The sequence below is a fragment of the Rhipicephalus microplus genome, chromosome 1, assembly GCF_043290135.1.
Source record: "Rhipicephalus microplus isolate Deutch F79 chromosome 1, USDA_Rmic, whole genome shotgun sequence".
Lineage (NCBI taxonomy): Eukaryota > Metazoa > Arthropoda > Arachnida > Ixodida > Ixodidae > Rhipicephalus > Rhipicephalus microplus.
Window position 1 is genome coordinate 121326909 of NC_134700.1, and position 25608 is coordinate 121352516.

The 25608-nt window shown below is 46.8% G+C and overlaps 1 protein-coding gene across 1 annotated transcript in view; it reads left to right on the forward strand.

The window, feature by feature from the left end:
* LOC142765666 (uncharacterized) overlaps window positions 1–25608 on the forward strand; it is a 177165-nt gene that overhangs the window by 58039 nt on the left and 93518 nt on the right. Inside the window, exons 4-5 of the mRNA XM_075867063.1 lie at window positions 7432–7571; window positions 7750–9307. Coding sequence (XP_075723178.1) covers window positions 7432–7571; window positions 7750–9307 — 1698 coding nt within the window. The remainder of the gene's footprint in view (window positions 1–7431; window positions 7572–7749; window positions 9308–25608) is intronic.

Below are 25608 nucleotides of genomic sequence, written 5' to 3' on the forward strand. Positions count from 1 at the left end.
GTGCATCATTAGTGTGGCATGTAATCATGTTGTTACATCACACGCATGTCGTGATTATCATGTTTTGGTGTGTCATTTACCTATGTCCGCCATCCACGTTGCGTAATAGTGAGTTTCGTACATGGAAAACTAGTGAAACGGCAGCGAGCGCATCATGATCGTAGCATGTAGTCATGTTATTACATAACACGCATCTCATGTTTATTATGTTTGAGCCCGTATCATACCTTCGTCATCCATTCACGTCCCATAATAACAAATTGGGTATAAGTGAAGCTAGCGAAAAGGCCGCCAGCGCATCATGAGTATGACATGTAGTCATGTTGTTACATGAGACGCATTTCATGATTATCATATTTGCACCTGTTGATTACCTTTGTCATCCATTCGCCTATTGTAATATCAAACTTCGTGTGTGTGATGCTAGCGAAACATCCGCGAGCGCATCATGGGCGTGGCATGTAGTCATGATGTTACATGACACGCATGTCATGATTTTCATGTTAGGGTCTGTGGTTGTGTTCGCTAAGCAATTATGCCATACAATACCAGTTTCGCAATATGCCATGTGAACGAAGCCACCGATTGAGCAGCAGGACCATGAATAGTAAATTATGACAATAATGACATGCGTGTCACGACTTTCATTGTAAGCCTAGTCAAATATGTTCTTCATTCAGTCATGTTATGCCATACCAAGTTTGGTATTGATACCTTCATAGAAACCGCCAAGAGAGCTAAAAGTCGTAGGCGGCTAGATAGATAGATACGCTCAATGTCGCCGAAGTTCGCTAAGAAATGCTTATCATATAAATGTAGAGGAGCTGTTGCGACCTGCACCTTGGCTTAATAGGGAGCGGCGTTCTTTTGATCCTCAAAAAAGTCACCGAAGGGCTGGCGGCTTATATCCGCCACGTATTGTCCTTCCCAGCCGGGATTCGAAACACCGTTCCATGAGTAGCCGTAAGTCCCTTCACGAGACGACGTCAGGTGTTTACGTGGTAGCAACATCTTCCTTAGAATCGCCCCGCTAATTAAGCGAGCAGTTTGGCGGATCCTTTTGAGCTTGGTGGCATTGGCCCTTTTGATGTATGGTGTCGTGAGCTTGGGATGCATCACCCAGCGTCACGCACACAAGGAAAAGCCGCATTGGTGCCAAAGTGCAGCTCAATGACCACGCATACCTAATGGAAGTGTACTAGACCGTGAATGGACGTCACTCTCACAGGTTGTGGGTGACAAGTCATCGGACAGTGCTATCCACACACGTTCTCCAATCTAAGGATCTGGGGAAAACGTACCTTTTATATTGAGCAATCCGACTTATTCGAGGTCTCGCCATGTACGAGAGCTGACCATGTATATGATGTAAATTAACCCTCTGTTAAGTTCAACTTTCTCCTGCCTCGACATCTTCAACCCGGACCTCCAGTGCCTGCAAAAGCCAGTGGAGACAACTGGACGGCAGCGTTGGCATTAGACTCTGCGACGGAGAGTGATACGGACCGGAGGTTAGCCGACAGCTCTAGCCCTGTAATTCGGCGAGATCGGCGCAGCGTACCACGACCGCGCGTAGTGAGGTGAGTGCCTGGCTTTGTGCCGTTAGAAGATAGAGAACGAACAACTGCATAGCACCTCTGGTTCTTATCGAAGCACAGAACAGCACTCGGCGATCATCTGAGCAAACTATGAAAACAGAATAGGTCAGAGAATTCAGTAGGAACATGTGTGAGTTTTTCGACTGTTCTGAGGGTACGTTTCGGGGAACTTTTGGGAAGTTGGAGAAAACAGAGACGTGGAAAAGAAATAGAAAAATTGTAAAAAGAAAGGTTGGTCACGTGGTGATGCTTGAGTGGTTAGGAATTCGGCCTTCGCTGTAGAATTTGTCAGGCTTCAATATCTCCAGACCCAAAAGACAAAGGCTGGTGAATTTGCGTTTTATCACAGTTGAACTAAAGCAAAGTAGTCGCCATGGTCTTCAATAAACTGACAACTTGTTCGACTTATGTTGGCCCTCAATATACGAGTAGATGAGGATACTCCTACATCTCAAATCCGTAAAGGAATGGTTGAGTGTAACAACAAGGATTACATTGAGTACTTCAGAAATAAGATCTTATTTAAACAGGCACAAATAGCGTGCAAGATGAAGACACAACAGCAAGAGGAAGTACAGTTGGCAAATAGAACGGCAAAACACAAAAAGACGATGCAAGCATTACACGAGGAGTACGAAAGGTTAAAATTTGAGCATGCGTGAAAGAGAAATTCAGCATGTGCGGCTCCAGCAAGTGGGGTACGTTCAAGCTACGTGCATGCAGATTCCGTGAAAACATCGAACATTTCCTTGAGTCTTTCGAGTGTGTTTGCGCATAGGTAGAGATGAACCATAATTTTTGGTGTGTTGGTTTAATATTCGTTCTTCCAAGTGTCATGACCTGTGTATTGGCTCGCGTTTGAAATGACTTCGAAAAATACGAAGTTGCCAAAGCAGCGTTATTCAGTCGCTTCGGTATTTCAAATGAGAAAATTATGGTAATGATTGGAAAACACAGAAACGTGATGAGAGAAATAGCTGAGAAGAATCAAACGCCAGTGTAAAAGACTAGAACGTGGGTGGGACTTGCAGCAGAGGAATGGTCAGTCAGTACAGCGAGCACAGAAGAAGTGCGAGGAACAGTTCAGTGCAAGGCAAATCGGAGTCGTAAAAAAGGCTAGCACATGCGTTGGTAGGAGCAGCTTCACGAATGAACCGAGGTTGACAGCTGCGATAGAAGCTGTGCTAAAAAGAGAGGCTCACGAAGGCCAGAGTAAATGTGGCTAGGTGATGTGATAGGAGAGGTCTAGTAAAATAGCAGAAATAGTTGTAGATCACAAGGCTCAGGCACAAAGTGAGAATGTCCGATTTCAGTTTTTTTTCTTGTGGCATCCAAGAAGATTTCAACGCGCTAGGCAAGAAAACTAGCATTAGGGCAGGAGAGTGTGAGGAAGTAGCGCAGGGTAGAGTATTTGTGGACAGCACTCAGGTGTTTGAGCATGGTTCACGTGAGAGTATCATAAGGGTTGATTCTGCATGCTGTGTCCACAAGGATTTTCATCCCTTCTCAGGAACACGGGAGTGAATTCAGGAGATGAAGCTACAGTAAAGATTTGTGATTACAATGTAGTTGTAGGCCGCTCCATGGAATGCGGGCCAGGTTATTCGAAAGATAACGGTTGCACGTTACTATATTCGGTATCTGTCCACCAGTCCAGCGAGTAAGGGAAATAGTAGTTTGTCCTTCGTTTAGCCCACAACACGAGTACTACTCGTTTTGATTTACTAGGCAATCACAACAACATCAATGAAGTGGTCGAGGCTCAGAACACGGCCCAAGTGATCCGCCTCTCCTCCTCTAAGGCCGGCCGCCAAATTCTAAGCGAGGAGGGCATGTGCCCACATCCCTACCTTGAACGTGCAGTAATGCTCCCCACGGCTGCCCGCGTTACCTACATGGTAAACCCCTTTTCGCAAAGTGTTCACTCGCAACACAATAAAGGCAGACGCCTGGCCCACGCTTGCGTGATCCTCAACCGGACTACTGCGAATCGCAACTCTACTGTCTTCGTCGATGTGGCGCAATACGATAACTCCTCCACCTTCGCACTAGCAGTAGCAGATGGCGAGGGAGCCCTACGCTCAGCCGCCTCAGTTGGGCTAGCGACGAGCGCCATTGTCCAGCAGGTTGCAATTCTTTAGCGATGGTCCACCCCTTACACACCCATGTCTTCACAGACTCTTGCACCGCCATTCGGGCCCACGAAAGCAGCAACATCGCTCGAGAAGCATCCCACATTCTACAAACACGCAAATGCATGGGTTTGCGCTACCTCTCTTGGTTTCCTGGCCACGTGGGCAAAGAGGTCCACCCACAGCAACCCAACCTCAACGAAATGTCTCGTGATCGAGCGCGAGAACTGACCCGCCGCCACGATCAATCAGCCACCGAAGAGCCGGGCCCAGACGTAGTGTTTAAGGATCCTTTACTCACCTTTCACGAAATTACCACCTACTAACGAAACAATAGAAGCCAATACCCTTTAACACGTGCAATGCTCGAACGCGCACAAAATGTAGCTTTTCGCATGGGGCAAACCAGATCGTACCCACCACAAGGCCGACTAAGCCGTTACAACTCAGGCATAGATTTACAATACCCAGACAGCTCAGAAGTGTACTATTCAATCAAACGCATGCCCTGGCAATGTCCCTCCAACGAGCTCTCCCCTGACTTGAACCAGACGGTACTTCCACGTCGGCAGAAAATTTCTAAAACAGCCCTGACAGCATTCGCCTATAGTGGCCGAGGAGCTTCATTTGATCGCTCCGGGACGTTGAATTACCCCCGATGTTTTGCGTCTGCGCCGGGCTTTCTCTTTGAAGTTGGGTGATCTGCAATTTTTTCTGAAGCGGTCGCTGTGTTTTTTTTTTCGGCGAGCTTGAGCCTGTACTGCATTCTCTTTTCGGAATTAAAAGGTCCGGGCATGTGAAGGTTTTGTTCACCCCCACCATTCTCGCTCTCATTCCCCATCAAGCTTCCGTGGCGCTTGTCGGGGTTTAAATGCCCGTATCTAGCGAGCATATAAGCAAGCCAGCGCAAACAAGATAATGCTCATCAGGAATGTGACAGGAAAGGCTCACCCTGTCACTTTGTTGTCGGTAGTGTTGACCGCTGTGTCAGATTTTGATCACCGGTGATCTCGGTGCTAGCGTCTGTCGTTCTGGCTAGATGGCTGGCCGGCGTCGCGTCGGGGATCGGTGCTTGGATGTCTGCCGGATAGCCGCTCGGTGTGGTCCTGGCGGGGACGGCTGCTCTGGGCCCTCACAATGTCCCGCAGATGAGGCTAGTTGCTCGCCGCTGACGCCGCTTCAGAACTTGAAGCTGCTTCATTGTGACGTCCTTGGGTCGCCTTGTCCCAAGGGCTCGTCCTGTGGTCACTCAAGGAGTGGTGATCCTATGCGACTGCGCGAATAAGTTTTCGTCCGAACTCGGAATACGGTTCGGAGCAGATTCTTGATTGCGAAGCAAAGCCGGGTTCGTTGCTTCGCGAGGTTAATCACCGCCGTCATCGTAACTTTTCCCTGGAGGAAGATGCCTTCACCACTTGACGTTTTATGAATAGAAATTTATGTAGAAAACTATTTAGAGTGCTTTGATGTCAGCCACAGTAGGACCCACAGTGGGGCCTAAGGCGATCGTGCCGGTGTCTAGCCGGCAAACTCTCCTAGTAGCAAAAAGACCCTCGTATTTTCCTTGGAGCTCCTTTTATAATCCCCGGCCTCGCTTGCCCGTGGCCCTCGTCGACACTGGACAGGTGGTTTCATGAATGGAGCAGGAGAAGTAAAGGAAGCAGCAGGGTGCCATTTTTCGTTAACTGGCCAGGCAAGCGAGGAAGGGGTTGTCACGCTGAGCCGGTTCCGTTTCTCGGGAAGATGTGTTACGAAGAAGGAAGGGGGCGGAGGATGTCATGCTGAGCACAACCTTACAGGGTTGTTCGCATGGAGTACTTCAATTTTCCCTTTGACTTAAATGCCTAACTCTACTAAAGAAAAAGTTGAACTAAATACTGTTATAAACGATGTGCTTAATGCCTTTAATATACCTGCCATTACAGAAAAAGCAACTGTGAAGACGGCGAGCTAATGGCGACTTTTCCTGATTTTTCTAAAGAATATAGGACTCAGTTCTTGAAACACTCTGTATATTACCCAGTTGGGGCACTGTTATGTTTTGCCGCTCATAAGTTGATCGTGCGGATGGGACAGCACCAGCAGTTCAGTTCAGTTCAGTTTTATTTCCTTAAAGGCCCCCATTCAGGGGGTGTTACATAAGGGGTGGGATTACAATTCAAAACAGCGGAGATTCAATTAACATTGCAAACAAACAGTTAAAATTGAATTAACATGGCAGATGATTGGTGAGGCGTTCCAGGAAGGTAGATGATGAGGCAATTGTGACAATGTCGTAGGGCAGGCCGTTCCAGTCTGAAGCTGCTCTGAGGAAAAACGAAGCAGCAAACGTAGTGGTGCGTGATGGCGGGCGGGCAACTTGAAGTGAATGACTGGTGCGGTGGGAAATGCGTGAGGCGGCTGTTATATAAGGGGCTTGATTGAGTGAAGAATAAAAAAACTTATGATAAAGGGTTAGGCTAGCAATGCGGCGACGATAAGAAAGGAGTGATAGGCCAGTTATTGAAGCTACGTTATTCAAAGCTCCTTTCTCGGATCTCTCTCGGCAAGGTCTCAAATTGCTTCCTTTGAGCATGGGACGACAGCGCGGGAAGCTACGTTATACAAAGCTTCTTTCTCGACTCTCTCGGTATGCTCGTGTAACTATACACCACTTATCCCCTGGAATGCAAACTACGTCCGTCTCCTCCGCTGCTGGGGACAAACACACAATGTGAAACGAACCCGCTCTGCCAACCGGCTTGGAATATTTGTGATTTTGAGAGAAGTCGCCGCCGCCGGGGGCAAACGCAGAATAGGATTAAGCGGCCCCGTCTTGCTTCCGCGGCCGGGCGCGAGCTCAGTGGGAGTAGGCGACACGCTCTGCCCTGGCGATCGGCTCAAAGTCGCAGCGATGCACGACCCGAGCACAAGGAAAGCGGAGAAAGTCAAAGGCCGCTTGCTACCTGCGGGGGCAATTACGTTCCGCGCGCAATCATTCAATTTCCGGCTTTGGAGGTTCGTCTCGGCTCGCTGGGTGTGGGAAAGGGCATGAATGTACCGGGTCTACAATGCCGATATCTCCCGAACGTTAGAATTCCTGAGCGCGTGGGAGGTGGAGAGAGAGAGACATGATGGGAAAGAGTACCAAAACGCCTGTTTAAACTGTAGAAGCGCTGCTGTCGAGAGTAAGGTCAGCCCAGTAGGGTGTGACTTAATCTTAGTGGAAACAGATTGGATGAGAGAATGTTGAGGCGGACCAGCAGTGGCCCCCTCCCCTTTTTCTTGGTTACCGCAAGATGCTTAAGACTGGAGGGAATCTGTTTCTCTTCAGTCGAGGCTGCAATCACTTAACTGATAGATCAGTACGACTCCGTACGATGCAACTTTTGTCTGGGCCGTAACCACTTGGTGGTCGAACAGTGAGACTAAGTACGTTGTATGTAGTAACAGTGTTCTAGGCTCTAACTTAAGAAAAGTTAAGTAGAAGAGTAAGACGCTGTTGATGTCTGTGTTATCATGAGTGTGCTTCGGCAAGATGTACATATGACTGTAAATATTTCGCTGTAATATACTTTCAAGTTTTCATTACCTCCAACCTGCCTCCTGCTTCATCGACGCCGATCATCTCCTTGACGGGACTTCAATCCAGATCAAGGAGATCAACGAACGAGAAGGAAAACTTAACTGGCACAGTCGATAGGGATCGGCGAGCTCTGCAGCACCATACACCGGACCAGCGCTGAGAGGACCGAGGGGCAAGGCATCCAACAGCCAACAGCGGCAAAGTCGAGACGCTCCCACAGCAGCCAACTCCGGCACCGTGGAGGAGATCCGGGAGCGACAGTGCATACAGCAAAGGGTGAGCAGGATTTCTTGCGTTCTTCTCTAGTTGGCATGGCAGTTTATGTGTAGAGCACATGGTGAGAACACGCGGGGGTGCTAAAACAATGGAGTCTAATGAAGATGAGGGTACGTGAGCGGCAGATGTGAATCGGAGTCGAGAACCATCCAATGATGGTATTCAAAATTCTGATCAGTCAAATGAGGCGACAGTGCTTACTCAGAGGCAAGAATCGATGCAGCAGGCATCTCAGGTTTTGCCGAAATCAAGCGAAGCGAGAACGCTCGAGCTTGAAATTCAAAAGCTCAAACTTCAGATTCAGTACGAAAAGCTATTGCAGGCCATAATGAACGCGGAGCGTCTCAATGGCACGTTGTCCAACTCTGGGTTGGAGACGGGTGATCAGAGGCGCGGGGGTTTCGATTCTGTTCAGCAATGTGCAAAAGTGCTAAAAGGGTTCCGCCTGCCGAGTGACGCGGATGTCCCATTATGGTTTGAGGAAGTAGAAAAACTTTTTGCTACTTACCAGGTACCGCACGAGAGCCGCGTGCATTTGGTTATACCAGCGCTAACTGAGCGAGTCCGTTACCTACTGCGTAACCTCAACCCTGAAGAGAGTGCAGATTATGAGTCAGTTAAAGCAGCAGTGCTGACGGAACTGAAGCTTTCTGCGGCAGAGTACCTGCTGAGGTTCGAAAGAGCCGTAAAGCGTAAGGAAGAGACGTGGGCACAGTTCGCGTCCCGCGTGAAAACTTATTTCTCATACTACCTCCAAGTGAGAGAAGCAGACACGGTAGAAGTGATGGCAGAACTCATGGTTGCTGACCGCATAAAATCGGGCCTTAGTACGGAGGGTCTTGAGTATGTGAGATTAAGGGAAGGCGAGGGATGGCTTAGGCCAACTGAGATCGCGAAAGTGCTCCAAACTTTCGAACAAGCGAAAGGGAAAGGGCGTGCTTCAAAGCAACCAACTGTAGAAATGGGGCAGAAGCCGGCGACACGAGTTGAGAAAGGGGCTCTGAAATGCCACTTATGTCACGGCTCAGGCCATTTCGCTAAAGAGTGCCCGAAGGCTAGTGATAAGGAGAACAACCCCAAGAAGGCTACCGAGCCAAAGCGCAAGGTTCAAAAGGTAACGTTATCCCACGAGACGGATACTGAAATACCTATTGAAGTACTTAGCGCAAAGGTGAAGTCTCTGAAACACGAGGGTGAAGGCACAGATAAACTGCAGTTAATTCCTGTATCATGTGCAGGCATATCCGCAGATGCGATTTTGGATACGGGGAGTGAGATAACCGTCATCCGGGAGAGTCTGCTTCCGCGAAGTGTTGTAGAGCCGTCTGGCACGGTAAGATTGGTGTCCGCTTTTGGTAAAACTATCGAGGCAAGGCTAGCTACGTTACCGGTCAAATTAAATAGCCCGCGAGAGGTTACAAAGCCTCAGAACGTCGACCTACTCTGCGCGTTAACTGATGAGCTCGTCGAGGGCACAGATTGTTTGTTGACCAAGGACGATTGGAAACTTTTGTTGAAGGCCAGCAGCCCTCTGGCACCCTGTCGAGCGCCGGCCGAGCCTGCTCACGAGGCGGAACAAGCAGTAGAGAAACAAAAGGTAGTTGCCTGCAATCTTACCTTGGAGGAGAAAGATGATTCCGGGGAAAAGGCGCAAACTGATGAAGAAAGGGAGGCGTCATTAGGCCAAAGAGTAGAGTTCCGCAATGTGCAGTTGGGCGACACTACGCTAAAGAAATGTTGGGAAGACGCGCGTAGTGGGAAATCCGGCATGTTCATTTCAGACGGACTATTATACCACTGCGACTCAATAGCAGGCACTCGAGTGAGTCAGCTAGTTGTCCCCAAAGATAAGCGCACAGAGGTGATGCACTTAGCACACGAGTCACAATGCGGGGGGCACCTAGGGTCAAAGAAAACAAGAGCTCGCATTAGGTATAATTTTTTTGGCCGGGTATGGCGAAGGAGATATTAGAGCATTGTCGTTAGTGCCATGAGTGTCAAATTCGTTCAGACAAGCGTCGCACGGATAAAGTGCCTATAACTCCGCTCACTAGACCCGAGCACCCTTTCCAAGTTGTCAATGTAGATGTGATCGGACCCCTAGACACACCGTCAGCGAGAGGGCATAAGTACGCACTGTGCTTAGTGGATCTTTGCACGAGGTGGCCAGAGGTGATCCCACTGCGCTCTTTGACTTGTGATGCACTGATTGAGATATTCAGTCGCACAGGCGTTCCGGAGATGATCTGCTCCGATCAGGGCACTAATTTCAAATCACAGCTCACGCAAACGATGCTGGAGAAATTAGGTTGCATGCCAAGATTTTCAACCCCAGATCACCCAGAGAGTAATGGAGTTGTAGAAAGGTGGAACCGAGTACTAAAAACATGTTGTATCATGTCATTCAAAGAGACTCCAAGAATTGGGACAAATTGATCCCAATGGTTTTATGGGCTTATCGGGAAGTCCCCCATGAGGTAACCGGAGTAGCTCCATTTCGTCTATTGTATGGAAGGAATCCCACGGGACCGCTTCTAATACTGCAGAAGACTTGGACGGGAGAAATGCCGGTGCCCGTAACATTGAGAGAAAACCCCGCAAAGTATTTACAGCAACTCAAGGAGCAGCTCGAGACGGCCGCTAATATAGCTGAGCTAACTAGTGCAACTCATCAGGAGAGTTACGCCAGTGCTTATAATCGCAGCAGCAGGCTCAAAGCTTTTAACGTTGGCGACCAAGTTGTAGTTTTCGACAATGATCGGAGTGGTAGAATGTCACCTAATTGGCTAGGCCCATTCACAGTGGTTGGACGTGAGCGCGAACATTCTTACCGTGTTGAAACATCTGAGGGAAAGGTTAAAAGTGTCCACGCCAACAACATTCGACCTTACTATGCAAGAGTCAGTCATATTGGGGTTGTCTTCGATGAGGACCATGATTTTGGGGAGGTGGAATATGCCCTACGGCCGGCCACTGTGAAGCGGGAAGAGCTAGTGGTAACGAGCGAGAAGGTTGCTCACCTTGATGCTGACGCGCAGGAGGAAATACAGGCGGTGTTCCAAAGACATCGCACACTCTTTGACGGCACTCCGGGTATAGCAAAGGTAGATGAACATAAAATAGAGATAGAACCGGGTCACCAGCCAAAAAAGGCGTTTCCGTATCGGGTGCCGGAACTATTAAAGAAAGAAGTCAGCCGGCAAGTTGACGAACTTTTGTCTTGGAAGTTGATCTACCCCACGGAGAGTGAGTTTGCACACCCGGTAGTATGCGTCGGAAAAAAAGATGGGACTATCCGCATGTGTGTGGACTACAGAGCGCTAAATGCCGTCACCAAAGCGGATGCGTTCCCGATGATGAATCCTCAGGAATTGATTTTCCGAGTAGGCAGAGCGCAGTTCATTACGGTAGTGGACCTTAGGCGCGGGTACTGGCAGGTACCGATGGAAGAAAAGAGTCAGAAATTCACCGCATTTGTAACGCATGAAGGTCTGTACGCATGGAAAGTGATGCCTTTCGGGCTGAAAAATTCCGCGGCAACCTTCCAAAGAATGGTGAACAAACTCTTGTCGCAACATCAAGTGTATGCCACGGCATACGTAGATGATATTGCTATTTTTTCTAGCACTTGGGAGGAGCACTTAAGGCATCTAGACATTATTCTTAAAGTCTTAGAGAAGGCGGGACTGAAAGCCAGCCCGGAGAAGTGTCAGATTGCGCAATCCCACATACATTACCTGGGGCATATTGTCGGTTCAGGGACACACGCACCAGACCCAGAAAAGATAGCAGCAGTTAAGAACTTGGTACCACCGCGCACCAAAAAGGAACTACGCAGCCTGTTAGGACTTTGCGGCTACTATCAAGAGTACGTCCGGGGATATGCAGAGGTGACGAGCCCGCTCACGCTGTTAACAAAGAAAGCGGTACCTAATAAGATACCCTGGCCGGAGGAAGCTCAGGCGGCATTTGAGACTCTAAAACGATCTTTGTGCGAGGCCGTGGCGCTAAACACCCCTGAGCCATCTCAGGCCTACTGGCTTTTCACAGACGCATCAGCTACGGCGGCGGGAGCATGTTTGGCACAAATGTCAGCCGAGAGAGAAGAGAGGCCTATCGCCTTTGCAAGCCACCGCTTCTCACCGACCCAGATGCGTTCGTCGACAATTGAGAGGGAAGCGTTCGCAATAATATGGGTCTTAAAGAAGTTTGACTACTGGCTTTTCGGTGACATAGTAAACGTCGTTTCTGACCACAATCCGCTGTCGTACCTTGCAACTTCGACTCCGCACGGGGCGAAATTAACAAGATGGGCGCTGGCTTTACAGCGATATCATGTGTCGGTACAACATCGGAAGGGAGTATGTAACGGTAATGCGGATGCGTTATCTAGGCTTCAGAATAGTTCATGGAAGCCATCAGAATAACAGTGCCATGCGAAATGGGGGGGACGTGAATGTTCCTGCCCACGTGCTGCTGTATATTGTGGACTGTGTGATTGACAATTCAAGAAACAGACACTAGTGATCTCACTGCTTGAAGCAGCAATGCTGTACTTGATTGTTTAGCATGTATTTGTTTTCGTTTAGTGTATTATCCTGTAGTGTTGACTTGCAATTGTGTTTGATGCTTGTGTACAACTGTAGTGTGGTTAGAAAATCCAGTGACTTAATCGCGGCAGTGCTTTATCGTATCACTGAGCGTAAGACAGCCCAGTATACTCTTTAGGGGGGACGTGTTATGTTTTGCCGCTCATAAGTTGATCGTGCGGATGGGACAGCACCAGAAGCTACGTTATTCAAAGCTCCTTTCTCGGATCTCTCTCGGCAAGGTCGCAAATTGCTTCCTTTGAGCATGGGACGACAGCGCGGGAAGCGACGTTATACAAAGCTTCTTTCTCGACTCTCTCTCGGTATGCTCGTGTAACTATACACCACTTATCCCCTGGAATGCAAACTACGTCCGTCTGCTCCGCTGCTGGGGACAAACACACAATGTGAAACGAACCCGCTCTGCCAACCGGCTTGGAATGTTTGTGGTTTAGAGACAAGTCGCCGCCGCCGGGGGCAAACGCACAATGGGATTAAGCGACCCCGTCTTGCTTCCGCGGCCGGGCGCGAGCTCAGTGGGAGTAGGCGACACGCTCTGCCCTGGCGATCGGCTCAAAGTCGCAGCGATGCACGACCCGAGCACAAGGAAAGCGGAGAAAGTCAAAGGCCGCTTGCTACCTGCGGGGGCAATTACGTTCCGCGCGCAATCATTCAATTTCCGGCTTTGGAGGTTCGTCTCGGCTCGCTGGGTGTGGGAAAGGGCATGAATGTACCGGGTCTACAATGCCGATATCTCCCGAGCGTTAGAATTCCTGAGCGCGTGGGAGGTGGAGAGAGAGAGACATGATGGGAAAGAGTACCAAAACGCCTGTTTAAACTGTAGAAGCGCTGCTGTCGAGAGTAAGGTCAGCCCAGTAGGGACTGACTTAATCTTAGTGGAAACAGATTGGATGAGAGAATGTTGAGGCGGACCAGCAGTGGCCCCCTCCCCTTTTTCTTTGTTACCGCAAGATGCTTAAGACTGGAGGGAATCCGTTTCTCTTCAGTCGAGGCTGCAATCACTTAACTGATAGATCAGTACGACTCCGTACGATGCAACTTTTGTCTGGGCCGTAACCACTTGGTGGTCGAACAGTGAGACTAAGTACGTTGTATGTAGTAACAGTGTTGTAGGCTCTAACTTAAGAAAAGGTAAGTAGAAGAGTAAGACGCTGTTGATGTCTGTGTTATCATGAGTGTGCTTCGTCAAGATGTACATATGACTGTAAATATTTCGCTGTAATATACCTTCAAATTTTCATTACCTCCAACCTGCCTCCTGCTTCATCGACGCCGATAATCTCCTTGACGGGACTTCAATCCAGATCAAGGAGATCAACGAACGAGAAGGAAAACTTAACTGGCACCTCCACCTTATTGATTGATTTGTGGAGTTTAATGTCTCAAAACCACCATATGATTGTGAGAGACGCCAGAATGGAGGGATCTGGAAATTTTGACCACCTGTGGTTCTTTAACGTGCACCCAAATTTGAGCGCACGGGCCTACAATCCCCATCAGAAATGCACCTCCAAGATATCACCGAATTCCTTCGTCTATAATGACAATAATAATAGAATGAAATGATAATCTTCATTTTCCGACATTATGAAGTCTCGGTAATGTGCTAGGCTAGACAAGAACTTTTCGTACAATCGCCACCGGGCAAAAGAGCACCTCCAAGATATCACCGAATTCCTTCGTCTATAATGACAATAATAATAGAATGAAATGATAATCTTCATTTTCCGACATTATGAAGTCTCGGTAATGTGCTAGGCTAGACAAGAACTTTTCGTACAATCGCCACCGGGCAAAAGAGACCGGGGCTACAGATATAAGCTTCTCATGCTGTTTCTAGCAGCTTTTTACCTTGGCCACTGGAAATGTGCCACTACGTACAACGGAAATAAATAAATTACCAAGAAAGAAACAAGTTGCGTGCAGCGGAGCCTTCTTTGGGTTCAACACTGTTGAAGCCCGGCGCAAAGCGTATCTCACTGTACATAAACCTGCTCCTTTTCGCTACGCTTCATACATGACAAAAGCTGTTTCATAAAAGAAACTATACAGTGCCAAAAACAGTTCCTGACGAGACGTGTGAATACAGGCCAACATTCACATGTCGCCACTGCCGATCACAACATGCGCTGGCCGCGGGAGCAAAATCTGACTACAGCGCCAGTAGTTCTCACACCCGCCACGTAGCCTGCCTCTACGGAAAAGCTTTGAAACTGAGTTTATTCTTGTAAAGTTGACTGCACCATAATGAGAAATCGTGGAACTTGCCTACAATACATAACTAACTCTGCAACTTACATCATTCGCCCTCTATATTAGTATAAACAACCAGTGAGCTTTAGCTCCAGCAAACCTATTGCGTTATGCTTAATTTAATACCTTGATGGGAAGGAAGAAATAAGAATGTGCTGGTACTCGCATTGTTCATTAGAACAATATAGCAGGAGAAGAGTGCACAAACCTGAAAGAGATGAATAATATTTATTGTTCTCAGGTCACATTCTCCACAAGATGATTGAATTCGCGAAAAAAGATCAAGGCATTGGGGTAAAACAAACTTGAAGCGTCCCTGCAGCACTTTTAGAGCATGGTCAGAAAACACCGTCGATCGATAGGAGAGGCTCCCGACAATACGCGAGTCAAATAATATACCGCAGCAAATGGCCTGCAGTTGAGAATCAATCAACAAAGCCAGCTGAAAATTGTTGTCTATTCTCTCGACAAATGACGCAGTAAGGTAAGAAATTTCAAGTACAAAGACTTCTATCGGCCATTGGTTTATTTGAGTATGGTGCACAGGTCGTTACAGGGATCACCACAGGAGGCCGTGACTTGTCCGCGCGTGCGCGCGTGATTAGACTAAAAAGGCACGTATTCCAAAAAAAGAAAGCAAATTGTCATATAGTCACGATAGCAAATAGTCTCATAGTCACGAGGACGTCGCGTAATTTTTTTTCCCATGCTATACCTCTCCCCCCCCCCCACCGCTTAGCGTCCAGCACTTTCATTGGAAAGACACAAGAGAGAAAGCGTTTGAGATATGCGACGAATCTTTACAACTTCACTCACACTGGACCAATTCTTAAAACTTTACTTCTGTTCAACTTGTGAACCAATAAGCTCTTTAGTGTATCTACTTCATGGTTATTCGAAAAACTGTTTTAGGGTTTCTTTTAATACAGCTCAAGAAAAATTTTCGTGAATTCAAAAGGGCTGAGATGTGATATACATTTACTTGAACAAACTTAGCTCTCACGCAATAAATGTTCCTTTTATAGAATCCTTGTTTCTGCTTTACTAGCTTTCATATTACTGCAGATCTAGCTGATATACTGATATACAGTGTAGCAGTTCAATTCATGTAATCAATACTGCGCCAGTATTGAAAAATTTTCAAGATGTGAGACGCCTTGCTTCATTCATTAACACAGAGTGAGCCAACATTTTTTTTTGTAGTCAGAACAGCAGATAGCATTGCAAGGACAGCCCTTATTGCTGTTTTACTCAAATACAACTGATAGAGTAAAGCGTGCTACAACAGACGGAATTGCCGAAAATACGAAGCCGATATCGATGCTTTCGCAGATACAAACGGCTTGCAAAAGCATTATTCCAAGCAGAATGACCAATTCAGTACTCTTCAACAGGTACGGAAGAACTAGTTGCCTACTTGTTATGAATGCAGAGAGGAGAATGCACTGGTTTACACCGTGTTCTAAGACACAGTAACATTGCTTACAAACCATTGGGCATAGGCAGTAGCTTAAGTTTAGTTTTTAATTGTACACTTACAAACAACAGCGCTTTTGTTGAAATATTATTGACATGTCATTATAACACGCACAAAAATGCACAGAAATAGTTAGGCTTTGCAAACGCAGATACGGAAATGTTGCAGGTGACTGATGCACCGCTTAGTTTGGTGGTCGGATATATGGAAGCACTTTGTAGCCATAACTACGTGATCAAAGTCACATCTGTGTTTTTTTCTCCTTTTGGGAAGTTAACACCACCAACAAAGAGCAGCTGAATAAAAAATAGGAAAGGTTAGGAGTGCACAGCTTGCAGTCATCCACATTGTTCATCGTGTCTCGAATGCGTACCAGTTTAGATGATTGAAAATTTCGTTAGGCTTTATTTCTCAGGGTCTCGAGGTTGCCGAACGTATGTATATTATGTCGATTCTCACACGTTTGGGGCACGAAGAAGAAATAGTTGAAGGTGGCTTAATTTTAAGAGCCTAATATGCAACTATGAAATGCATCTCATCAGGTTCGAGGGTAGCACAGTCTTAATCTTTACGTTCAGCTTTTGCTTTGTGTTATGTCCGGTGTTGTAGTCGGCCCATAGACATACGCGTTGGTCGCGGTAGTCCAAAAAGCTCAGACAGCCTCGAACGGTTAAAAACAAGTTTATTCCTATTCGGATGGAGGCGGCGGCCGAACTGCCGGGGGAACGATGGTGGCTCGTTTGCGCCGAGCGGGGGAAGGGGAGGAGTCAACATCTGGAAGTAGTTTCAGCAAGCGGTCCTTCGCGGGTTTGGAGCTCGCTCGTGACACAGGGGTGCTTGGAACACAACATCTCCTCCCTCCTTAGCTTGTCGCTTGGAAGCGATCTGGGGGCCGCCGTGGGCTCGTAGACGCTCTGGACGCACTAGGAAGAGAAGCCTCCGTTCGCTGGGTGTCGTTTCTCTTGTGTTCAGGGCCGGCGGGCGGCGGCGCCGATTCATCTGGTGCGAGATGCCAGGCTAAGTGGAACGAAGCTTCCGTCGAGGTGGCTGCTTGAATGGGAGGTTCCCCTGGCAAATTACCTGAACGGCGTAGCTGATTAAGGTGGCGGCGTGTGGCCTTTCCACCAATGTCGACGAGCCATGACCGCAGACCTATGCGTTTGAGTGCCGTCGCTTCAGCCCAGCCGGGCTTTCTGTGGAACTAGCGGGCGTATATGCGCTGTCCACTTTCAATTCTCCTGCTATGCGGGAGCTTTTCTTCCTCCGACCGTGCTTTCGCTGAGGGCTCCGGGACAATTGCTGTCAGCTGGGTTCTCATTTCTCGCCCGAACATCAATTTCGCTGGCGTTTGATCAGTAGTGCTTTGAACTTTGCTGTGCTGTCTGAAGAGAAAGCGCGCGATGCGGCGTTGCATTGTCCCAGTCTGGTCTTTAGTAAGGGCGCGCTTTAGCTCAGCCACGTAGCGCTCGGCTTGTCCGTTCGTAGCCGGGTGGTAAGGAGCTGATGTAACAGACAAGACGCCGTTGTCGCTGTAAAACTTGAGAATCTCCGTGGACACAAACGGAGTGCCGTTGTCCGAGCCCACCTTGCGCGGTAGGCCAAACGTTGCAAACAACGACCGCAGAGTGTCGATAACTGCTGCCGATGTCGTTGTAGCCATTTGTTTTACCTCCAGCCACTTGGTGTATGCGTCTACAACCACCAGGAACGAACACCCTGCGATAGGTCCAGCAAATTCAATGTGCCACATGTGCCAAGGCGTGTCTGGTCTTTCCCATTCAGGAATAGGAGCTCTTGGCGGGCTTCTGTGGTTGCATTGGCAAGGCTGGCAATCGTGAACTGTAACGCGTTTAAGTCATATAGTGCCAATGACGTTAGTGCTGTTCGGCTTGTATCTTGTGTCTGGCCCTCCTGTGCGTCGACATTGTTGTTCTGTTGCACTGAATTCTTCGGTCCGAGCCGTTTGCGCTTCGAGATGCATGCCTTTTCAATGTGTCCCAGTTTTTGGCAAAAATTGCAGGTCGCTGTCTTGTATCGACATACCTGGGGATCGTGCATGTCGTCGCATCGCCAACAGCGCTGTGTCTTTCTGCTTGATTTTGCCTTAGACGTGGAATGACCTGACTGCTGACTGGTGTGATGCACCGGCTCGACGTTCCGTCGAATATCCCTCTGCTGGTGACCAGCGCTCTCCGCTCGTTGGGCGATGTCGTAGGCTTTGGAGAAGGTGAGACCCGTCTCCGCGAACAGGCGTTGTTGTAGGCCTGCGTCACGCAGTCCGCACACAAAACGGTCACGCAACATAACGTCCAAGGGGAGCATAGTGGTGGTAGCAGATGTGGCAGTCGATCCTCCCTCCTGCGCAGTAGCTGCAGTTGTTACGGTCAACGTCCCGAAATTGCAGTCAGCAGCGAGCTTTTTGAGAGCCGCTACGTATTCGGCCACTTTTTCGCCTTCCAGTTGGTCTCGCCGTTGGAAGCGGGCTTGACAGTAGACCTCCGATGGCCTTGGGTCATAGTGCTCTTGTAGCGCTGCTACGATGTCGTCGTAGTCAACGGCTGCTGGAGTGCGTGGCTGAATCAGGGCACAGACTGTGTCGTATATCTGCTCCCCACACAGCGTTAGCAGGTTGGCCCTCTTCATTGCTGCATCAGTGATGTTGTTAGCCTCGACGTAAAATTGCAGGCGTCCAAACCACGATGACCATGATGAGCCGTTGAATTCGGGTAGCCGATTTGGGATCCCATGCGTAGCCATAGCTTGTAGCTTGTCAATATCGTTGCGTAGCGTTGGTCCAAATCCACTTCCTCGTCGCCACTGTTATGTCCGGTGTTGTCGTCGGCCCATAGACGTACGCGTTGGTCCCGGTAGTCCAAAAAGCTCAGACAGCCTCGAACGGTTAAAAACAAGTTTACTCCTATTGGGATGGAGGCGGCGGCCGAACTGCCGGGGGAACGATGGTGGCTCGTTTGCGCCGAGCGGGGGAAGGGGAGGAGTCAACATCTGGAAGTAGTTTCAGCAACCGGTCCTTCGCGGATTCGGAGCTCGCTCGTGACACAGGTGTGCTTGGAACACAACACTTTGTAAGATGATATACTCGAATGTTAAATACTTTCCATTCTCTTGTTTTCATAGCCTCAAGACTGATTAGAATATTCTGAGGAAAAGGCAATAATAAAATTATATAAATGAAATGGCAAGCTGCCTGGTGAAAGCAGCTCTTATTTTCCGAATTTTGTGTTCCCGTATAAGCCAGACTTAACCTCTAGTATTTTCTGCTGTTGGAAATGACAATCGGCAATAGATATAGTGGGATTAGAATAAATTGATAGTCATACGCCTTATTACTCAAATAAGAGAGAAACAACAGCTTTCGTTTCCGTGGTTTGACAATTTCTTTTCTTATCGCACAATGCATGCACGTTACAAACTTTTCCCGGGAATCAACAATAATTCATTGCTATAGGCTAGAGTTTTAAGGCTGCTTCCAAACTGTTTTCATTAAGTAATGAGATTGTATCAAATGAAAAAGACTGTAAACACTTACACGCTTCGGATTAACCATAAAAAGCTGTCTCAAAGCTGTATTAAACCAGTTTACATTTATTCTAGCTGTTTGAAATATTGTATCATTGGGAATCTCCTCATTGTGAAAATTTCATGATAATCTCTGCTCCACATTTGAAAAAATATTGAATACAACTTTCAGGTAGATTTCTAAAGTATAATTATTACTTTTATTGAATATTGCAAGATTTTTCTATATATAGTACATTTAGTATGGTTTCTACTAAGACTTAGCACCTTTCTTGGCTCATATATCAAAGTAGGAGTGGACGATTAGAGTAGAATTTGAACTTCAACTTGAACGGATGTTGAATATGCTAGCTGGAGCACGCAAAAATAACACGCTAACTCATCGAATGAACATGACATGTGAAGTAGGTGATTAGGCTAAATTTATTCATGCTCACATTTCATAACAGGTCAGTGTCTAGTAGTTTGCCATGTGTATCTTCTCTGTCTCTTTTTCTTTCACTCCCATATTTACCTCTCTCCCATGTAGCGTAGCAAACTTGACGTTGTCTATTGGCCCTTCCTACCTTTCCTATAGTCTTTCTCTTTCTTTTTAGATCCTTTTGTTGGAAGTATACAAGGTGTCCCAGCTATCTTTAGCTAGACTTTAAAAATATGCCGACCCAGGCGATTATGATGCGAACAAACGCATCTTGCTTGCCGTTGTCTGATGTTATTCAGACTATTTTTTGTGTTCTAAAGTATTGTTTAATTAAATCTGTTAAATAACCTAACTTTTGAAGAAACGCAGATGGATAAAACATTTCAATGAGAAAGTTGCAAAACGGTAGCTAAACATTACTTTAGAGGGTTTGGAATAATAAATATTTTAATTATTAGTGTTTTTCTGCTGACTCTAAATGTCGGGTGCACGTTAAAGAACCTGAGGTGGTCAGTCTTTCCGGAGCCCTTCACTACGGCGTCTCTCATAATTATATGGTGATTTTGGAGCGTTAAATCCTACATATCTATCTATTTACTACAAGTGCCTGCGAAATACAAGAAAAGAACTTGTGACAAACCGCTCACACGCCAGTGCGCCCGATTATTCTAGTGCTCCCTTACATTTTGTGTTCGAAAAACCATACCGTTTGCCCGATTGTGCTGCCTCGACAGGGCCGCAACAATGGTGGTGGCTTTGTGAGTGAGAGAAATTATTAGAAGGCAGAGAGGTCGGCCTGAGCAAGCTGACGTTCACGTTTTGGTAAAAGCCTCAAAAGCGATAACCGCTGTAATTGCTTATCGCTCACGGTGTGACGGAAGCCTATCGTTCATACGTGGAACGTTAGAGAGCACCAAATCACGGCCCGCGTAGGCGCGCCAAGTGGGTTTATCACTGGGCATTTTTTGTACATCGCGGGCATTTGTAGTCAGCACAAAAACACTAATAATTAACAGATATAATATTCTGAACTGTCTAATCAGACGTTTTGCAAAGTGATCTACAACTTTCTCATTGAATTTTTTCATCTATCTTAGTTCCTTGAAAAGTTAGTTGAGTACACAGATCTAATTAAACGATACTTGGGAACTAAAAAAAATAGTTGGAGTAACTACAGGCAACGATAAGCAACACGCATTTGGTGGTGCTGTAATGGCATGTGTAGGCATATTTTTAAATTGTGGCTAAATATAGTAGCGCAACCTGTATATGTGCGATGACGACTGTTTTTTTTTTTGAGCTAGTTTTACGGTATCATTCATCCACGACCAAACGTCATCTTCCTATGACACAGTCGTATTGTAGTTGGCTGGCGCCGGAAACACGTTATCGTAGGAAACAATTCGCCGATTTTCGTAATATTTATTAGTCCTACAGGATCAAATTTACAGTGCGACACACAACAAATACGAAACAAAATAAATTGCGTTTCCGTTTCTTCATCATACTTTTTTTTTTCTTACAGTAAAGGTGTAGCGTATTTACAAAAGCCTCAAGAGGTTTTTTTACTGCTACCGCTCTCTCCGCGATGATATCAATCTATTTGCTGCGCAGTGCTACCCAATCATTTGCATTCAAAGGAATTTCAGTTCTTGTTTGACGATATGTCGGTAATGAACCCTAGAGTTTGATAAGGTTTCTAAAGGTGTCATCAGCAGTACGTTTGACTTTAATATAGCCAAAGCTACAAAAGAACAATTCGCTCCATAAGTCACAGAAAAGCCAGGCCAAAGTATTGCTTCCGTTTTTACGACAGCACTTTGATCGCAGGCAGTAGCACTCCTGCTCAGTGTCTATGCGCACGGCACGCCGTGCTATATGAAGAAGTCTCGAGCAACGTTAATAGTAGATGCTCCTTCTATGTCAATCTTTCAAAAAAGCGCTGACAAATACACTAGCCTTATTGGCCCTGCTCACCTCATGCATTATCGATTCGCTCTTCTTGTGTCACCGCTACTAGCATCCTTAATTTGTCGGCGTTGCGGCATGCTAGGCTTCGAATCAGCACGCGAGAATACTGAATGCTGCTGATAACGCGTAAGGTGCAAGGGTTCGCGTATGCTGAGTTGTGCAATGAGCGCATACATTCATACGCTCCGCAAGCAGCTTGATCGACATAAGGAAGTCTATTCTTTCTTTACACGCTCCGTCTCTATGTCTGCAACTGCAACTTGTGCCACAAGTTCCAGCAGCAAGGGCAATCACTGGAATATAGACATAATTAATCACATTTTCAACAGATGGCCTTTAAGCTGATATATGAATACCATTGATATTTACAATTATGCAAGGAAGCACCACTGAGAATGTAATAAATAAATTGGCAATGACGATAAATTTTGCTGCAGAGATAGCATGCAGAGATAACAAATCTCAGCAGTAAGGTTGAATTCTATCAATAATAAAGTTCACATGCTCTGTCGAGGGCTAGAAGTCGTACCATTCAGCAGTGACATTTTCTTCGTTGACCAGGAAGTGACCCCAGACTTCCATGACATCATCACTGCCACCGAGGTCAGAGCTGGCGGAGCTAGTAATTACGAAGTCAAGCCGTCACCACGGTTTTTTGCCGCGCTTGAGAGAAAAAAACTACTGTTCGGAGGCTGCTCGCGATTAGGTGCCCGCGCGGAATGTCTAGAAATTGTGAAACCGAAAGATTTTCATAGTTGCCAGACCACGTCGATAACGTCAACAATGACGGTTGTAGAAACGTAGTCACGCAGTGCTTGCGGCAGGCGAAAGAGCACGAGGAGACGACAAAAGCAGTCATAGCTCTGCATTATTGAAATAGGGGAGTTTGTTTGCGTGGTTCCACACGTTAGGCGGCGTTGGTTTAAACGAGCGGCTTGTCGTTTTTGAAGTTTTTTCCCAACCGTAACTGTGACTGGCTGGCAACAAGCACACTAGGATTTATTATTCCTCACGTGCACCAGCAACTGATACACCGTTACAAATGTATATAGGCCCCCACCAACGCATTGCTTTAAGAACTAGACTAGTCGATCATAATAGTGCATTCATCAAGGTGGTGTATCTCGAAGGTCACTAGTCCAGTCAGAGCCGTTGTGGTCACATTTTGTTGAAGGAGATATGGTAGAGGCCCACCATATGGTCGAAAAGAACACCAGGTGCATGGTCGAAATTTCCGGAGTCGTCAACTACGGCATTTCACATAGTCATATCGTGCTTTTGGGACGTAAAACCTCAGACAATATACTAGGACACCAATCAGGAACACAGACGCTTGCTTAAAGATAGCAATCGAAGGTAAATTAGCATATGTATTAATATGCGACTTTTAATTTATTGTTATTTTTTCTTTGTTTTTCAGCCCCTTGGACGTTTGCGCATGTTCAGCATCTCATGGCAGCTGGTCAGTCTGCGCAGCTCACAAAGTGGTATTGGTGCTCCAACGCCGCTATGGCCCTCGAAGGAGCGCTCGGCTACACACGTGAGCTATATCAAACATTTCTCTCATCAACTGCTCCTGATGCAAAAACGCTCTCGTGTGGCCCAATTTGATTGTGACGTATCGTTACATTCTATGCTTGCGTTGACTTTTCACCTATTTTGATTGCTATACACCTAACTGAAAAGGGGTCAACGCTGAGTGAGAGTAAAAAAACGTCGGCTACTTTCAGGTGAAGATCAAGTACCACTATACATCGGGCGGCCTGTTCGGCAGGGCGATGAAGCGAATAGCGCATGAAAGCGAATAACGCTGTCAATATTGCCTGGCGCGTTCAGAATCTGACGCTGTTTTGATGCCTCTAAAACAAACGTTCATCGCGACTTTCAGCCGCTTCCCACAACGAGCATTCTTACTGCACGAGCAAAACATGTATTGCATAGCTGCAGTGTGTTGGAGCTGTTGCTTGAGGCGGGTCCTTTCAGCTTGCACCGGTACCTCCATGTGCCCTGCATAAACATATTGCGAAGCGAACGCATTTGCATTTCTCATTGAAAGTTCACGCGTACTATCAATCTAGTCTCTGGGCACTCGAATTATAAATTTTTTTTCGGCGCACTCTATTAAGCACACTCCCCGTGGGCTTTCAAAAATATCGATTTGTCAATTGCCTGTGTTGGCTGCACGCAAACAGGAACCATGCTCGGCCACTTTTAGAGGAATCCCAAATGCGTGGCGTTTATTCTAACCATTGTTATCGATGGACCGTGAGAGAATCGATGGGCTTTCAAGATAAGTTGTTTGCAAAGCACCCCGACATCCGAAATAGTACAGTCCCGTTTCGTGTCCAGCCTGCACGTGTGCAGCTCTTCTGCGAAAACAGCGTAGTGTACTAGAAGGTACACATCATCGTGAGCTTGCCTATATACACCCATTGGTGGACAGACTGCTCTTCCACATTTCTCCAATAAACCTGGTCGCTGCGGAAGCTGCGTTCTCTGCGGACGCGTTGTTTCCCAACACTTCTTAACCTGAGCTCACCCCGTAACTCGATAGCTTCCCCTCGAAAACCTGCCTTCGCTTAGAACCTAGTCGGTGATTCTAAACGACAAGCAGTTATCTTGCCTACTGGCAACTTGGAGAAGATGCTTGAGTGCCTATATTTGTACAGCAGCGCTAAACTCACACGAATGCACAAACAGACACAACTGTTTGGCCTTATGAAAGTTTTTATGGAAGTTTTTACGCATTCACTCACCAAATATCCTTCAGTTCTCGTTTAGCGTGACGCATAGCACAAAAATTGCCGCGTGTCTATCAAAACAATTTTGGCTTCCTTTTTTGCTTCCTTTTTGCTTCTAATTTTTGCTTTTAGCACAAAACAATTTGTGCTAAAACGACGGAATGTTCTATATCGGCGCCATAGGCGCCTATTCCGCAATAAATTCAGTCACATTGAGCTGACACACGAGCTTTAACTTAGGCTCTGCTGCGTTGTTTTATTTATTCTTCTTTTTGCTAAAACAAAGCCCCGTAGCACTTATAAAATGCTTGATTCGAGGCACTGCTGCGCGCAACCGTAGTAAAGAAGACAAAAAAGAGGAACAATTCCTGATTGGCAGAATAATTGTTTAAGACACCGTGCGAAAAGTTTGAAAAATGTCGATTTTGCGTAAAACACTGAAAGCTATCTTCCAGTAAACATTCGTTTTGAAGTGATACACAAGAGAACTGGGAGTGGGGTTCCTTATCCACAGAAACATAGCTGGTAACATAGAGGAGTATTAGAACATATAGCAATAATGAAACTGTGCTAGGTATCGTAATTAAATTCACTAAGAGGTACATAAGGAAGGTGGGACGGACTTAAACGCCTACGTCCAGCTATGATGACGCGTCAGTTGAAAGCTTCTATGAATAGTGGAATCACCAATGAGTAATGTACTTAGGACAGATAATAACCACAAAGTCGAACCACGAGGCTGAAGTAACTAGAAGGAGAATGGGGTGGAGCACATGTGGAAAGCACTCTCAAATCATGGCAGGTAGATTGCCATCTCAAGAGGAAGGTATATGACAGCTGCATCTTGCCGGTACTTAGCTACGGAGCAGAAACCTGGAGACTTCAAAAGAGGGTTCAGCTTAAATTGAGGACGACGCAGCGAGCAACGGAAAGGAAAACGGTAGGTGTAACCTTAAGAGACAAGAAGAGAGCAGAGTAGATTAGGGAACAAATCAGGGTTAAGGATATCATAGTTGAAATCAAGAAA